At 43.4% G+C, this 18534-nt stretch overlaps 1 protein-coding gene across 9 annotated transcripts in view; it reads right to left on the minus strand.

The window, feature by feature from the left end:
• Positions 1–18534, minus strand: part of LOC137033848 (integrin alpha-M-like) — a 311934-nt gene that overhangs the window by 155589 nt on the left and 137811 nt on the right. For all 9 annotated transcript variants that reach the window (XM_067406240.1, XM_067406239.1, XM_067406242.1 and 6 more), the window contains 2 exons: positions 2174–2247; positions 552–687 (listed from right to left, as the gene is read on the minus strand). In XM_067406240.1, the coding sequence (XP_067262341.1) occupies positions 552–687; positions 2174–2247 (210 nt within the window). The remainder of the gene's footprint in view (positions 1–551; positions 688–2173; positions 2248–18534) is intronic.

An 18534-nucleotide genomic window follows, 5' to 3' on the forward strand; every position in this document is an offset into this window, starting at 1 on the left:
TCTATTTGCTTGTGTTTTCTTCAGTTGCAGCACATTTAGCTCTCTCGGCCACCGTACAACCTGGATCAACATGGAATTGCTGTTTCAAAGCAGGGTATTGTCTTCTGTAGAGCTGCTTTACAGCAGAATTTAAATCTTTATGAATTTTAATTTGATTAAGTTTCCAAGACTGATTATTTATTACAATGAAGCTGCTTTGAAACAACCTGTATAGTTACTTTAGTATAAAGTGCTATATAATAAAGATGACTTGACTTGACAATGCCAGTAACATGGGTTCAAATCTGACTCAAATTCGTATCCCATTCCCACCTCTCTCTCCCCTAATGTAATTTTCATCTAGAGTTTTACATTTTCTAGTTGGTATTATTTATGTCCTTAGCACTACTGTGCAAGGCAAGTTACCCACAAAAGTTTAATATCTAACAATAGAGCATTGCATGAATATTAGTATTTAAAGTATGTGAAATAGTAACCTATAAGTGATGATAAAAAAAGTGGGGGAAAAAAAGCCCCAAAATAGAAAAAATAATTAATGAATGGTGCTATACCCAGATAGGAATCTCTAATGTCCTCCTCCATATTAGTGGCATTAATGAATGAAGAATTCAGCATCTGATGTGTGAAATCCTGCACTATTCCTCCTGACCAGGAGTATGCTCCAACCGTTCCAAACATCCTCAAACCCTACAGTAGCAAAGAGAAATGAAACTTAATTTATAAAATTTGTTATTGCATAATTATACTAGGAGAACCATCCTAAAAATTCTAAAACCTGCTTGTGAATGTAGCCTCTTTTATAAGGTCAAAGTTGGTCATTTATTAGTGAATTCATACTCTTAGAAGAAATGTCTCTATGTAGAATCTTAAAGAGTTCTATCAGGTACTTCATATATAGAACCTTTTAAGGTTTCCAATCATGAAAACATTTTATGTATTTAGTTTTAATTCATTCATTTTCTAATTCATTTTTAATTAGATTTTTTTTTTTTATGAATTAAACATCTCGTAAACACTTATTTAAATAACCCATTAAACATGAATATGTGTTAAGACATTTCTCCTTATACAGAACCTTTCTGGTATAAAGGGTTCTTTAAAATTGAGTTAAGAACCCTATAATTCTATACAAAAACCCACTGAACCTTTTATTTTTAAGAGTGCAGGGTAATCTAAAATGTACGGTAAAAAATAAAGGTTCCAAAAGGGTGTTTTTCACAGCGATGCCTCTGAATAACCATTTTGGGTTCCCAAAGAACCTATCAGTGAACAGTTCTTAAACTAACTAGAGTTTTAATAATTTTTTTTTTTTAAATAATTTTTAATAATGAAAAACATTTTAATAATCTAAAGATCCCTTTTCCACTGTAAAAAAGGTTTTGTGCAGTGGAAAGGTTCCATAGATGTTAACCGTAGAACCATAGAAACCAATAAAGAACCTTTATTTTTAAGAGTGTGGGGTGCAAGGCTGGTACACCATCTTGGTCAAGCTAGTTAAAGCAGACAGAACATCTTGGACCAGCAGATTCTTAAGCTCAGAGCAGGCACCTCTGGCTATTGCCTCGCATCTCATTATTTTTTTCATTATTTCATTTAAGATGGTAAGTTTAAAGAAATTCTACATTTAAAAACTTCTATACTCTGTTCCATTCAGCTGTGCATTCTATTAAATATACAGTGATAATATGAACATTTTTATCATTATTATTATTTTATTTCAGGTTGAAAACCTTCCCTGCTAAATATATATTATATAAATTGCACCAGTTACACCTGCTCAGTTTTAAGAACAGCATGACAGTACTGGGTAACACTTTACAATAAGGTTCATTAGTTAAACATGAGTTAATGTATTAACTAACATGAACTAACCATGAGCAATACATTTTTTACTGTATTAACTAATCTTTGTTAATGTTAGTTAATGAAAATACAGTTGTTCATTGTTAGTTCATGTTAGTTCACAGTGCATTAACTAATGTTAACAAGATTTTAATAATGTATTAGTAAATGTTGAAATTAACATTAACAAAGATTAATAAATGCTGTATAAGTACAGTTCATTATTAGTTCATGTTAACTAATGTTAGCTAATGAACCTTATTGTAAAGTGTTAACTATATACATTTTATTAACTGAAAACATTATAAAAATATAGTGACATGTTGCTGACCTCAGAGAGGGCCACACTGAAGCCACCCTGTGATAATTCCATCTGAAAAGAGCTGAAGTTCCCCATGTCAGTTCCTACAACAACAGAGAGAGTGTGTTAAGGATTCATTCAATCAGAGCAGTGTTTAACAGAAACCTTAATGATTTACAATACTGTAGTCGTCTTGAGGAGCACGTCCAACTCCTAGGAGTTTTTATTTTTTGTACTCCTAGTTGTTGTTGTCAAGTTTTTAAGAATTAGGACGACTCAAAAGACTACAGTATTGTAAATCATTAAAGTTTCTGCTTTGAACAGCTCTTTCAGTGGCTACATACTTGCAATTCTTCAAAGTAGCCTATTGAACACTACTGTTTACATGTACTAATATGAAAGATAATGAGCAAAAGAAATGTAATAACTTCATGCTGAGCTTCATTATCTTATGTGCAGGGAAAAACAGCTGAACTTCTGTGGAGCAGTAATGAATTGTACTGTGGAAAACTACTGTGAATGTGTACTGTGTAATGAACAGTACTGCAGTTCACGCTGTGCTGTTTTAATTGGGCAGTGCCACACTGGTGGAATTATTACCATAGATCAGTAGCGTGAGAGAGATGAACACACCCAGAGGAAAGAAAAATCACAATTGCTCTTGCCTGATCGATTGCTCCTGTCTGCCTCGCTGCTGAGTGGTTTGCATATGTAGCTCCGCATAGCTCTGTTTTGAATCTCTATTTACTATCATTCTTTGTTTTTTATATTATGAAATATAATTTACTCATCACCATATATATGATATTGTCCAATGTTGCCTATCACATTAATCTGACATCGCAAGCTTTTTTCTTTTAATCTAAATCACTATCACAACGCGTTAGCATTTCGCTAGCCTGTTAACTTCCATGCATACCATCTTTTCTCTCGTGCGCTCCTTTTTCTACAAGTTCATCAAACAACTGTGGTAAGCCGGAATCAATCAACAAACATGGTAAGTCATGTCATCTTCCCCTGTTGTTGTTACTTGCACTGCCTGTCACATGTTTAGCATAGCTTTCTCTGTCAGCGACGAGGGATTCACATGTCACAAATGAAGGGAAATAGGCTGACAGAGAAGATTTCAGAATTAGAGACACGCATCCAAACTTTAATAGAGGAGGGTAAGAATGCAAGGGCTCTAGATACTGTTTTGGATTGCGTCTAGCATAGTAAAACATGTACATTGTTTGGTTCCAGCAGTAGAGCCCATGCAGCAGGGCAACTGGGTTGTGAGACGGCATAGTCATGCAGCAAAACACTACTGTTCCATTCCGATTAAAACTTCAAACAGGTCCCCCCCACTCAATGACGCACCCAATGAGAATCCTGTTGAAAGTGCCCTAGTTATTGGCGATTCTATTACACAGAATGTGAAAATCGAGACATCAGCCATCATAGTCACATGTTTGCCGGGGGCCAGAGCACCTGACATCAAACCAAATTTAAAAGTGCTGGCTAATACTAATCGTAAATTCTCTAAGATTATTATTCATGTCGGCACTAATGATGTTCAACTTCGCCAGTTGGAGAATACTAAAATTAATATTAAAGAGGTGTGTGAACTCGCAAGTACAATGTGAGACACTGTAATTTGCTCTGGCCCTCTTGCTGTTCGCCAGAATGATGAGATACTTAGCAGACTGTCCTTACTCAATGGCTGGCTGTCTAAGTGGTGTCCGCAGAATAATATAGGGTTCATAGACAATTGGAAAAGTTGTTAGGGGCAGACCTGATGTGCTGAGAAGAGATGGTATCCATCCCTCATGGGATGTTGCCGCTTTTCTCTCTAGTAATATGGCACATAGTCTTAAGGCCCTTTCACACTGAAGGCAACGTGAAAAAGTGAGACGAATCACAGAAGAACGGACCTTCACAACTGATCATCTTCTGCTAATTCATATGCATTTGTCCTCATGTCTTTGTCTTGTACATGGCTTTAGCATCATCCACTGCATAATATACAGTGTTAAGATAAATAAAGTTTGGTAGTACATTAGAAACACAAACTATCTAATGCTTACAATACATCTTAAAATATAATTAGAGGTACAAGCATCAAGCTACATTTCAAAATGTATATGATTATTAATGTATTTGCTCAAAACACACTTTAAAACAGCATAGAGTTATTATAATAACCTCTGATTATGATCTAAAGTTGGTTTCGATTTGATAAAGGGCAGACATGCATTTTTTTTTATGTTTCTCTGTGCACCTTTAGCTCTGTGCACCTTTAGCCCACAAATTACTCTAAAAAAGAGCAGGCCATGTGACATTCCAGGAAGTAACAGAGGCTTCCAGAGATCACGAAGCATGGCTATAACATACAGATAAACACTTTTCAAGACAATAAATACACGATTGAGGCGATGTATACATGTATTGCCTCAGAATTTGCTTCTGAATAGCGCTAGAATCGAATCCATCAGAATGGACTTCGTTCAGAGGGAGACGACAGATCACGCATCATGTTAGTTTTCTTTATTTTACAAAAAGCACAACATTTTGTTTTTACTCTGAGTGTACACAAATAAAAGAAGATATTTCACAGATTAAAATGGTGTATAACTCTTAATATGTGCAACATTGACATTTTGAGTATTTTGAGTCAAAGTGATAAGAAAAAAATCGAGGTGGTATCACCGGCAATACCTCCGACTCGAGGCAGTTAAACAACACGTGTCAGGACCAGAGGTGGAAGTAACGAATTACAACTACTCACGTTACTGTAATTAAGTAGTTTTTTCGTGTTTTTGTACTTTTTTGAGTACATTTTTTAATCTGTAATTGTACTTGTACTTCAGTACAAATTAAGCTAAGTAATCTACTTCGCTACTTGTAAAATCACATTCCGTTACTGAGTACGCCTTCAATTTGAATTAATATTGAAACCTTTGACCAGCATATCGGTAGCCAATAGAGTTATCCGATCATAAACGGACCAATGAAAACCCTGATATTTTACCAGCGGCCCGTTCTCATTCTCTCATCTCCCCGACAGCGAGTTTGACACACACCCTCCTCCTGCTGTCACTCGTTTCAGTTACAGCGCAGGATTGCATATCCGACCCCTATGATCCGACCGCAGGTTTGTGGAGAGCGCATTATTGTAACGCGACAGCACATTCATGTAATGGCAGAAAACGACGCGAGTTCTCAATATACAAGTAAACTGCCTCTCCACTGAGTGCGCGCTCTGTGTAGTGTGCAGTCGTGAATCTCTCCGCGCTCTTAAATTAAACGTTGCCAAACGTTATCAAACAATCAGAATAGACTTCCATGCCTGACCGATAAAAATGCTACAGGAAATATCATTGGCTAAAAGTGAAATACACCTCAACCTCAAGTCTCAACAAACAAAGGTGGATCTTTAATTTCTTTTCAAGATGTATGTTTCAGAAGGGGGCATCTGTATGATTTTTACATATAAATAACCAAGTCTGTCTAACTGCATCACTGCATACAGACATTACTTTTAAAGGGCTCTTAAAGGGTTAGTTCAACAAAAAAAACAAAAAAGAAAGAAATTTCTGTCATTAATTACTCATACTCATGTTGTTCCAAACCCGTAAGACCTTCGTTTATCATCAGAACAAAAATGAAGATATTTTTGATAAAATCCGAAAGCTTTCTGACCTCAGACTGCAATGTAATTGGAGCTTTTTCAGGCCCAGAAAGATAGTAAAGACATTGTTAAAATAGTCCATGTGACTGCAGTGGTTTAACCTTAAAGTTATAAAGCGACCAGAATACTTTTTGTGTGCAAAAAAGAAAAATAATGACTAAGAATCCGGCCAATAATGAGCTGACAGTGTTCACTACATCAACAGTGTCAGAGACTGACATGGAAGAGAAGAAATTGTTGAATAAAGTGGATACAAAAAGCTTCATAACATTAGGATTGAACCACTGTTGTCACATGACTGTTTTAACTATGCCTTTACTACCTTTCTGGGCCATAAAAAGTGGCAATAATGTTGCAGTCTATGGAGGGTCAGAAAGCACTAAGATTTCATCAAATCTGAATGTAATTAATGACAGAATTTTCATTTTTGGGTGAAACTAACCCTTTAAGATACAGGTGTAGCGTATGCACACGTATCAGGATAATCAATAAACTTTGGAGTTTCCAGAACGCTTTTAACCTGATGAACTTTGTTTCTTAATCACTAAATCGGCTCCGAACTGTCTACTAAAGATGAGCCCACTTGACACCTTTGTGGCCCTCCGAGTTAACACAGCAGGCCCAATTTCCTTGCTCTTAGGACATCAAAGGGGCCCCTCATGTGGACTACGGGCCAGATCCACATTCCAGCACCCACACACACTGGCACACACAAAAACACACACACACAGACGCACATACAGAAACACACAAACATACACTTTTAACTGCATATATATATATATATATATAGCACCACTATGCTGAAATATATATTTAGTGTTTAAATGAGTGTATTTGTGCTAGTGTGCATTTTAATGATATAATTTTGTCTGTAAACCATAACTTCTCTCCTATGCCTTTCTGACCTATCGAGTTTGATCTCGTTTCAAAGCTCCGGACTCGAGCTATTCATTGAGACATGTCACCAAACGGACAAATGTATTTTTCTATGTGTTTAATGATACTGTGAAGAACACACTCCGTTTGGAGATCTGATCTGGTAGTCATAAATCATTGGATTAAGTCGTGAGGCCAAACAATGGGAAAGCTTTCCCGCCAACTTTGCACCCATGTTATTGGCTACCCCACCTCAAGGAGGTGTGTCGGCTTATCTGTCATAAAAGCAAAGACGCACAATTTCTTGTGCGTTCTTCCCCGATTGTCTCACGAGCATCTCGTGCACGTTTTTCCCGGACCCCTCCGGTGACCACGCGCTGTCATCGCGCTCAGCTTCGGGATCGCCATCTTCCAGCGAAACTCACTCTCGTCCTCAGTTCAAACCTTCCCGCTGAACGGAGGAAGCCAACGAACTGCACCAGCGCTAACCTGAAATTCGACACACGCAACCAATGCAAGTATACTGCCGTTTCTCAATCTTAGATGATGAAACTGATTTCCGTGCTGGCTTAGGACTGGTTGTGAGTTTGCTACTTGCCTTCTCTCTTTCCTTCTCTACTTCTATTCTTGTACATAGGTGTGTATTTTCTTGTATATATATTTAGATGTATAACCTCTGTATTCGTAGTTTGCATATATTAAAACGTTATTCATGCTCGATTGTTCTGTTTGTTCTTTCAGCTGAAAACCCAAGTCACTTTAACGTTTTTCGATCGTTTTATGCTTTGATGTTATAATAGCAGGTTGTTTTCATGGCCAGATAACTTTGTTTATAATATTCTGTGAGGGACTTAGTTTGCTGGACAAACGAACAGTTTCTCTAAATAATTATTAAACCAAAACTAATCATATATGTAATTGATTATAATTCGTTGTAATTGATTCACGATATATGTTTAATTCCCCGTTGGGTCGATATATGAATCATAATTTATTCATAACCTTATGAATTATTATATTCATATTTCATCCATAAATTGATTAATAACAGCTACATTTCGTTACATATATATTTGGTGGAGGATTCGCGAGCAACGTTTTAAACTTGGTTTTCGGTAAAAGAGCAATGTAGAATAATTTTGTATGATTTAACTTACTTGCGCGCTTTATTCAGTGAGAAGACGCACGGGTCCTCACTACGCACCGTTAACAAGCTGCTGTTTGTGTCTAAAAACACTGCAGGCATAGCCTTGGTTGACCGTGAAATACACTGCAGTCCATTGATATCTCAAGCTCGTATCTGTGAAGGACGACAATCTTTGCAGTAAGTTACAGTTTTGAATATTAATTTCCGCTTGAATAAACGAATTGAATCGTGTTCAGCGAGTTTAGAGGGTCGTGGCGAGATTCCTGCGATCACTCTTTCGAGGCCTCATTATATTTACCCGCTATTAAATCTGAATTTCTTGTGTCGTCCAAAAATTCACAATAGCCGGTTTGCTCCTGGGTTACGTCGTTTGGACTAGCTACCCAAAACCACGTGATCCCCGTTACAGATCTAATCGGAAAAGCAGTCCGTCTGATTTAACGATTGATGTGTGAGAGTTCGGAGCTATATCAGCATCCTGATCCAATGTTGATTTGTAACCCGCGGCGAAGGAATCCCGCAAGCGTTACATATTCGCGTGCATTAAAGTTTGCACCAAAGGGACTGATTCCCAGAGTTGTGTACCCGTGAGTAAAACGGTACACATATATTTATGAAAGAATCCGCTGAGGTTCTATAGTTGTAATCGTGACCGTGCAGTTAAAACAGCGTAAGGGTCAGAAACCCACAAGCGCGCTCGTTTTTGTATCACGAATTAAGGAAGGGGGATGCAGTAACTCTGATCAGACGCCAGAGGGCAGTCTACTCAGGTGTGGCACCCCTCCCTACTTATTGGTTGTGTGGACTCATTGACGCCACCGCGTGGACGTTCTGAGTCAAAGCCGCTCCATGCTTTGAACTGAAATTATCTCCAAATTATCTTTTGCTTCTCTATACTGTGGGGAGTTGTAAAAGTAATTTGCTTTTGGTGGTTATGCTTTCCAATCATTGTTGGAGTGTGGTTTACTGATTTAAATTTAATTTAAACACGTTTAAATTTTTAATTTAAATTAAGTTTCCCCTCCAACAAGAGAAGTCACTTTCTGAGAGTGCACCCCCTGGCGGACACTGCCAGATAAGTCAATTCTCTTTTCCTTGCATTCTTTTCCTGTATTCACAGATCTACTCTATTTTATTTTATTTTAGTTTATTTATTTTATTTTTATTCTACTTTGTTTTATTTCATCTATTCCCTTTTTGTCTTTTCTCTCTCTTTCTCTCAAGTTATTTCTTTAGTTTTACTTTGGAAATTCATTCCCCTTTATTACTTAATGTTTTATTTCATTCACTCTTAGTTCTGGGTCCTGTTGTTATTGGCTGGCAATAACATTCACGCACACCCAAGCCTCCCTTATTTCATACACTCATTTTGAATTTAATTAAATAACGTTTAATTGAATTTTAAAATTAAGTGGTGTCAATCAGTTGGCATTTTGCTCATCAACAAGCAATTCTCTTCTTATAGTTATTCTATGCACTTATTTAAATTTAATTGAACAGAGTTTAATTCAAATTTGAATCAAGTGCATCTGATTGTTTTTGTTTTATTTTATTTTTACTTTTGTTCTGCTTCTAGCTAGTTCATTTTAGACCCCTACTCTTCTATCCTACACACTTAATTATTTAAATTCTATTTAAACAAGATTTAAATTGAGATTTAAATTTACAATTAAGTCGTGTTTACCTGACTGTTTGTGCACTTGCAGAGAAGGCCCTTCACCGCCTGGTGGTGAGTTGACGGTTGCTCCAGTGAGTTCCAGTGAGTGGAGCTACCTGGCCTGGCGCTTCTTGCACTGACTGTGTGTGAATCGGAGACATTCTGACCTCGTATTACGGGCAACACGCAAGGACATCAGCGAGTTGTGTATCAGGTAAAGGGAGGCAACGAGTCCAAGTTGACCCCAAACGGCAATTTTGTTTAATTTCCCGGCTCAGGCTTCTGCACGACAGAACCGCCCTTTTGGAGTAACTGCCCGTAAAGGGGACAGACTCTGAGTTTAGGGAAAACTCAATTTTGACCGGTCACTCGGGCCGTTGGCGCAAGTACCTTACCGAAGTGCACAATTGTGCTGGTGTTCCCTGTTTGAGAGGTTGCACCGTGTTACAAAGGGGACAGGTGGCCACGGACACCGCAGTAGAGTGTTTGAACGTCGAGGAAAGGTTGCCTGCCATTGAGTTCTTATCTGAGCACCCACAATTCACCCAGGCCTAAATTAGTGACATACAGTCATTTCACCTAATTGAAAGCCACAGAATATTACATATTCTTCAATTACTCAGGTGCGGGCCAACCCTTATGCTCTCGATCCATACCATCCCTCTAGGTTTTATGACGCAACAGTGCACTCGCCTGACACCGTCATAAACCCAGCTGGAATAGGAAGTTTAAGTTTCACTTCTCCCCTCTAGCCCTTCTGTTTTAGTTTATTGCGATTCTATTTTTATTCCTTTCTATTTGTTTACGGCTCTATTTCTCATTTAATTGCATCCACCCTGTTCTGTTTTGCTTCTCTACTGTGTTTGTTTCTTTCAGTTCATGTAAAAGCAGAGCCTGTGAGAGCCATCTGAGCAATAGATAGACGACCGTGCAGCGAGAGTCGTCAAAGGACTCTTAGGGCTACCGCCTGTCAAAATCTTTATTCAAATCCGGCACTCACCCACACAAATTGACCCGCGTGGTCCTTTTGGCTATCGACAATTAAGTGTCTAGCCTACATTCCACTAACTGTCTGCACCAGTTAACTGGAACCAAACCAAAGAATTATATAATCATGCATTATTATAAGTCGTTAGCCCTGCGCGTGCTTGCATTGGTTCTGTTTGTGCTGTCTTTCTCTCGCCAACAGCAAGCTAACGTGTTCAGAGCAGCCAGCCCCAGCACCCATGGGGACGGACTCAAGACCGGGTTGGGCTCCCTGACCAGCACGATCCTGCCCAACGACGCTGTGGATCCCCAGCACCTAAGCAACGAGCAGCTGGACGACGACCTGAATCGACTAATGGCCCACGATCCAATACCGAGCTACAAAGAATGGGCGAGAGTCATCCGAGCCATCGCCCACAACCTCAAGCTCCAGGCGGAGGACGCCCGGAGGAATCAGGCCCAGATTCATCGTCACCACGATCAGCGACTCGTCGAGACCCAGGACCAGCGTTGGACAGCGGACGAATCCAAACCCGAGCTGCAGGAGGAGCTGCAAAGACTTCAAAAGCCCTTGCAGAGCTCCACCTGGAGGTGGAGCGTAGAAAACTGACTGGAAAACTCCAACACAGCGAAGCTCCCCTAGCCAAAGCAGAGACTACGCTGAAAGACAGACACACTAAAGCCCTGACCTGTGAAAATCATCTCAAACAGGCCCAGAAAGGAGTTATGGCTCCGAAACAACAAAGAGACTATGTGAATGAACTTGACACTGGTTACAGAGTACTGAAAAGTGGCATGGGAGGGGAAACACACATCACCGGGTTTCCCCTAACCAGTCAAGAAGCCCTAATTCCAAATGGGGTTAAAAGTCCACTGCCCAAAACGTCCAACGGCCAAGAACCTTCGCCAGCAGCTGTCACATCCAACTGCCAGCACCTGCGACAGGTTCTGATCCAAAAGCTTTCTGACCCTGCATCAGATCAAGGGCTCCCTGCTGCCATGGACCTAAAACGGGGCAGACTGAATAACCCATACACTTTCTACAGCCGAATGCAAAGAGGGTACTACGGAGCACGTAACCAGCCAGCAACGGAGGAAGATTTCATCTTCAACCCTCTGCTTCTCCGAGAGCTGCACCCTGCGGTCAGTGATCATCTGGCAGCCTTGGCCTGCTCAAGCAGCATGTCTATTCAGCAGCCGCGAGACTTGGTCGACGAAGCTCAAGCCAAGCAGAGAACTGCGTCTAAAAAGACTGTAGAAAATCCAACCAGTTACCCAGACTCCGATCACTGCCCAGAAACCTGTCCTTACCTTTTTGAAAGACTGAGAAATGAAGCTGAAAGACAAAATCAGACTCTCAAGTCACAAAGATGTGAGCTGAATGTGCAGTCGCACAGTCCAAATGAGGTCCACCTTGAACACACAGCTCCCACGCACCACACCATTGGTCGAGTGAGCCTGGTACCTCCTGTGTGCGTAGCGCAAATGGACACGTTTCTCTGTTCCACTCACAAAGACCTGCTAGACTGTTTTGAGCCCTTATTGAACGCCAGACCGCTGAAAATCTGGGCTCAAGTGTGTGAACTTCTGCCTTCCCAGTCACCCAGACCACCTGAGCCAGACGGTCAGGTCACAGAGGTCGCGGGAAATCTCCCAGCTAACCGCGGGAACCCCGGCTCAGAACACAGTTCAAGTTCGCCACCCGGCGTACTTCAACTCACCATAGACTGTAACTCTCTCTGCTCCAAGGTCACGACAGACTCACAGCTGAATGATGTAACTACAACAGACATTATTCTCACACTGTGGGCAGACAACTCAGCCTTCAGCCACACGCTGTTAAGTGCTCTCAGTGAAGGAACACCGGACCTCCCATTTGTCAACAAGCAAACACACTTTCCACTGGACTTTCGTCTGCCAACCATGATGACTGTCAAGGACATCTGCGTTTTGAACTTCAAATGGAACAACCGGCATTTAACCCATCACTTCTTGGTCCTTCCAGACCTCCTGATGCACTCTAATGCTCATACGGACAGTGCAAATGAGTTGTTGTGGGCCCCGATGACTGTACAGCTTCCTGTTGTTCCTGTCAACACTGCCAACTTCCTGTCAGGCCAGACTATCCAACAGGTCTGCATCCTGATCAACATACAGGAACCTGTAGTACCACCTTACACCAAAGGGGGTGCTGTTTGGATCAACATACAGGAAATTGTAGTACCACCTTACACCAAAGGGGGTGCTGTTTGGCTCCACGCACAGGAAACGGTAGTACCACCTTACACCAAAGGGGGTGCTGTTTGGCTCAACAGGCAATGTGGTCAAACCCTAAGCCACATGCTGGGCTCCTTCACACTGTCACCTGAAGGTGTGGAACTTGGACTTGCTCTAAAAGCCACACCGCTAACTGAAGTGTCACCCTACGTAGTTCACAGCTGGCTAGTTCACAATGAATGCATGGTCACAGACATCAGCATTCCCAAAGCCCACCATCTAGAATGGATAATGGACCACGGCCCCTATGACTTTGAACGCAAGTTAACAGTCATTAACTTAATACCAGCTGCCATGGTCCCAGAAGGAAGCTTAAGCAACACAAGTTTCACAGCATCCTTCAAGAGCATCTCCATCACTTCCATCAAACTGGTACCCACAGAACAGGTGCACAGAACGGAGCTGATGGAGGACAAACACCTTGCAGTACCCACAGTCGCTAACCAGCCTGCCTGTGAAACTCAGGAAAGCGCTGCACCTCTGACAGCCAACCTGACAGCTAACACCACAACAGAGGAGCCCTTCCCAAGGTTTGAGCCTAAAGGCCAACAGATCCAGAAAGATGCAAGTGCGGTAAAGAATGATGCAGACTGTCAAAGACTCAGAAACGTCTTGCACAAATTCAAAGTGACATTTGACAAAGACCTTTTATGCTGGGTTTTCGCTAAACTTCACATAGTGCAAAGCGCAACACACCCAAATGCTCCTCCCACCTTAATCAGGCAGTACGAAGGTCACATCGCCCCACATGAACCAGTACAGGAGGTTGTTCATTCAACAGAAGGAAAAGGTGTTATCTGCCCATGCAACAGCACCTATTCAGTCCCTACCTGGTCCATTGTCAAACCAGACAGCAAGTGGCGACCCACCAGCGACTTCAGGAGGCTGAACCAGCAGGTGCCACTGCCACAACGTGCCAGAAAGCACAAGTCTGCACAGAGCGGAAATTCAGCTGCCTGCCAAAACTGCTATAATGGCACACCAGTGTTGACACTTGAGATACTGGTACCCCAACAACACCGACCAGCCTGTCACAGATACCTCAAAGAGAATGCGTGCCAAGGAATGCCCACGGCCTACGTCGATGGACGTTCCTACAACCATGAGGGCATCTTACAGGCAAGTGCAGGGGCACGATGGTTAAACAACCAACCCTGCCAACCACAGAACAGCAGGTGGGGTCCCCAGTCATGTCAGTATAGTGAAGCAGCAGCGACCCTCAAAACCCTTCAAGTCTCCTCTGTCCATATCAGAGAACTCATGTGCACAGACTCACACTTGGCCAGACCTTGTTTCACATGCCATCTTCTGGGCTGGAAACAAACTGGTCTCAAGACTGAATGCAACAAGCAGGTGAAACATCAACACATGTTCCAGACACATGATCACCTCACCCAAGCACACGACATGATCGTTTACTGGGAAAAGGTGAAAAGATGCTTAAAGCAACCAGGGCGTGACAAAGGCGTGAACGACCAAATTAATGCCCTTGCCAAGACTGGCACCCTGCATGACAAGCTATGGTCACACCCACCCCATTCACCCACCCTTAGTGTGGCAACAACAACCCGCAGCCAGCGGACTGTTCCTGCAACATTTCCCGCCTCACTGCCACTGCCACTGACAACCAAACTTGCCAACACTTCCATGCAAAATGTTTTGTACCACCACTCATACCCCTCCAACCTCCCGTTCACGGCACCTGGTCCCATGACCGACCACATGCTGCGTGTGGGAGTGAACTTTCTAAAATATGTCCCTGATGTCTTCACAGCGCCAAAGCTTGTACTGCCACAGGGCCAAAGGGGGGTGAACTGATATACACCCACGACACACCATGTGCCAAACACCATGGCACCAGAACTATTTATGAGACTTTGGAACAAGTGGCGTACTGGCCCAGCATGCAGAAAGATGTGGCAGAGTATGTCAGAGAATGTCAGGTTTGCTGTCAAGTCCAAACTGTAAACCCAAACTACAGAGCTCCACTGCAACGCAGAGGAGTCACGTTTCCACGGTCAGTCGACCAGAAAGACTGGACTGTAAAACCTCATCTGATGCTCATGGCCATCACAGACACCATACAGGAGTCAACTCAGGTGTTCCCCACAGAACTACTGATGGAATGGCAGGTGCCACTGCCTTTGCACCTGTACCAACCAGGAGACTTGAGTCTCATCACAGCCTGCTCTCCTCATCAGCATCGCAACAAGCTCCGCCTACAACTGAGAAAACAACTCGCCACACAGAGCCAAACCCTGCAAACCACCTGCAAATCCCGGAAAAGTATTGTGGCGGTTCTCTATACTCACAGTTTCCTGCTGATCCAAATGGCGAACTCAAGGAAGCAACTGTTAACAGTCCTCCAGAATGACTTTGCCCAAAATCAGCTGGTTTAGCTCTGTTGACAGACCTGCTGCGAGAAATTAGCTTCTCTATGGACAGAGTGGCTATGAATAGGATTCCTCAGTATCCTACACAAACTGTGCTGGACTTTGCTACTGGCAGACCCAAAGACACGGTCAATGTCATGTGGCGGCAACGTAACACCCATGCCAAGAAACACACCTCAGTTGCGGTAGCCTACCACAACAGCAACCCACGGCTGTGCCCGGCTCCCCACTTTCGCAGGTGTAGTTTCACCAAAGACTTTCAGTCCTTCTGCCCAAACCAGCTCTTCCTCAGAAACCACACTGAAGGAATGGGCCGGTTGCAGCTTATGACCAGCAACACACGCTGCCCGGCCAAGCCTCGCACCCCAGTTATCGGAACACAAGCCGAGACTGTGGGTGATCGACTGCTCATCCACACCCCCACTCATGCTGCCATCCTAATCTACAATCAGCACAACACCACCACTCGTGTCAGCCTGCCCAATCCAAGTAAGAGGATCCAGGTACCCCTGAGTTCCATCCTTTATCACAGCCATCTGGCAGTGCACTGTCTCTCAAGCAAAGAGGACCAGTCAGAACTGGAAATCCCATCTTCCCCCAGGGATCACAATCACACCTTAGATCCAGGAATGGAACTGAGGATTGACAAAGGGGGGTCCCAGCTAAGTGACAGTACTCCTATTGATGCAGCCCTCCAAGCACTCTCACGACTGCCTGTCCTGACCAGCTCACCTAGAGCCCGAGCTTGGACTGCTGCCAACACAATCCGTTGCCTCTCCATGTATTGTGGCGGTTCTCTATACTCACAGTTTCCTGCTGATCCAAATGGCGAACTCAAGGAAGCAACTGTTAACAGTCCTCCAGAATGACTTTGCCCAAAATCAGCTGGTTTAGCTCTGTTGACAGACCTGCTGCGAGAAATTAGCTTCTCTATGGACAGAGTGGCTATGAATAGGATTCCTCAGTATCCTACACAAACTGTGCTGGACTTTGCTACTGGCAGACCCAAAGACACGGTCAATGTCATGTGGCGGCAACGTAACACCCATGCCAAGAAACACACCTCAGTTGCGGTAGCCTACCACAACAGCAACCCACGGCTGTGCCCTGCTCCCCACTTTCGCAGGTGTAGTTTCACCAAAGACTTTCAGTCCTTCTGCCCAAACCAGCTCTTCCTCAGAAACCACACTGAAGGAATGGGCCGGTTGCAGCTTATGACCAGCAACACACGCTGCCCGGCCAAGCCTCGCACCCCAGTTATCGGAACACAAGCCGAGACTGTGGGTGATCGACTGCTCATCCACACCCCCACTCATGCTGCCATCCTAATCTACAATCAGCACAACACCACCACTCGTGTCAGCCTGCCCAATCCAAGTAAGAGGATCCAGGTACCCCTGAGTTCCATCCTTTATCACAGCCATCTGGCAGTGCACTGTCTCTCAAGCAAAGAGGACCAGTCAGAACTGGAAATCCCATCTTCCCCCAGGGATCACAATCACACCTTAGATCCAGGAATGGAACTGAGGATTGACAAAGGGGGGTCCCAGCTAAGTGACAGTACTCCTATTGATGCAGCCCTCCAAGCACTCTCACGACTGCCTGTCCTGACCAGCTCACCTAGAGCCCGAGCTTGGACTGCTGCCAACACAATCCGTTGCCTCTCCATGTATTGTGGCGGTTCTCTATACTCACAGTTTCCTGCTGATCCAAATGGCGAACTCAAGGAAGCAACTGTTAACAGTCCTCCAGAATGACTTTGCCCAAAATCAGCTGGTTTAGCTCTGTTGACAGACCTGCTGCGAGAAATTAGCTTCTCTATGGACAGAGTGGCTATGAATAGGATTCCTCAGTATCCTACACAAACTGTGCTGGACTTTGCTACTGGCAGACCCAAAGACACGGTCAATGTCATGTGGCGGCAACGTAACACCCATGCCAAGAAACACACCTCAGTTGCGGTAGCCTACCACAACAGCAACCCACGGCTGTGCCCGGCTCCCCACTTTCGCAGGTGTAGTTTCACCAAAGACTTTCAGTCCTTCTGCCCAAACCAGCTCTTCCTCAGAAACCACACTGAAGGAATGGGCCGGTTGCAGCTTATGACCAGCAACACACGCTGCCCGGCCAAGCCTCGCACCCCAGTTATCGGAACACAAGCCGAGACTGTGGGTGATCGACTGCTCATCCACACCCCCACTCATGCTGCCATCCTAATCTACAATCAGCACAACACCACTATTGATGCAGCCCTCCAAGCACTCTCACGACTGCCTGTCCTGACCAGCTCACCTAGAGCCCGAGCTTGGACTGCTGCCAACACAATCCGTTGCCTCTCCATGGCAATCAAGTACGCACTCGCCCTGGGCCTGGCCTTCATCCTATCCCAAGGGATCAAAGGGATGCAAGAATCCATGGACAGGTGCTTATCTGCTCTCCCTCAAGGACCAGTAGGAACCACCTGCTGCGTGACCATCCGGATCCATGTGCCATCGAACTTGGTTACCGTCCAACGAAGTCCGCACAGGAACTTCGTTGGCCGAAAGGGGGAATCTGTAGCGTATGCACACGTATCAGGATAATCAATAAACTTTGGAGTTTCCAGAACGCTTTTAACCTGATGAACTTTGTTTCTTAATCACTAAATCGGCTCCGAACTGTCTACTAAAGATGAGCCCACTTGACACCTTTGTGGCCCTCCGAGTTAACACAGCAGGCCCAATTTCCTTGCTCTTAGGACATCAAAGGGGCCCCTCATGTGGACTACGGGCCAGATCCACATTCCAGCACCCACACACACTGGCACACACAAAAACACACACACACAGACGCACATACAGAAACACACAAACATACACTTTTAACTGCATATATATATATATATAGCACCACTATGCTGAAATATATATTTCATATATTTTAGGGCGTATGCATGTTTCCTAGTGTTTAAATGAGTGTATTTGTGCTAGTGTGCATTTTAATGATATAATTTTGTCTGTAAACCATAACTTCTCTCCTATGCCTTTCTGACCTATCGAGTTTGATCTCGTTTCAAAGCTCCGGACTCGAGCTATTCATTGAGACATGTCACCAAACGGACAAATGTATTTTTCTATGTGTTTAATGATACTGTGAAGAACACACTCCGTTTGGAGATCTGATCTGGTAGTCATAAATCATTGGATTAAGTCGTGAGGCCAAACAATGGGAAAGCTTTCCCGCCAACTTTGCACCCATGTTATTGGCTACCCCACCTCAAGGAGGTGTGTCGGCTTATCTGTCATAAAAGCAAAGACGCACAATTTCTTGTGCGTTCTTCCCCGATTGTCTCACGAGCATCTCGTGCACGTTTTTCCCGGACCCCTCCGGTGACCACACGCT

The sequence above is a fragment of the Chanodichthys erythropterus genome, chromosome 13 (genome assembly GCF_024489055.1).
Source record: "Chanodichthys erythropterus isolate Z2021 chromosome 13, ASM2448905v1, whole genome shotgun sequence".
Taxonomy (NCBI): Eukaryota; Metazoa; Chordata; class Actinopteri; order Cypriniformes; family Xenocyprididae; genus Chanodichthys; species Chanodichthys erythropterus.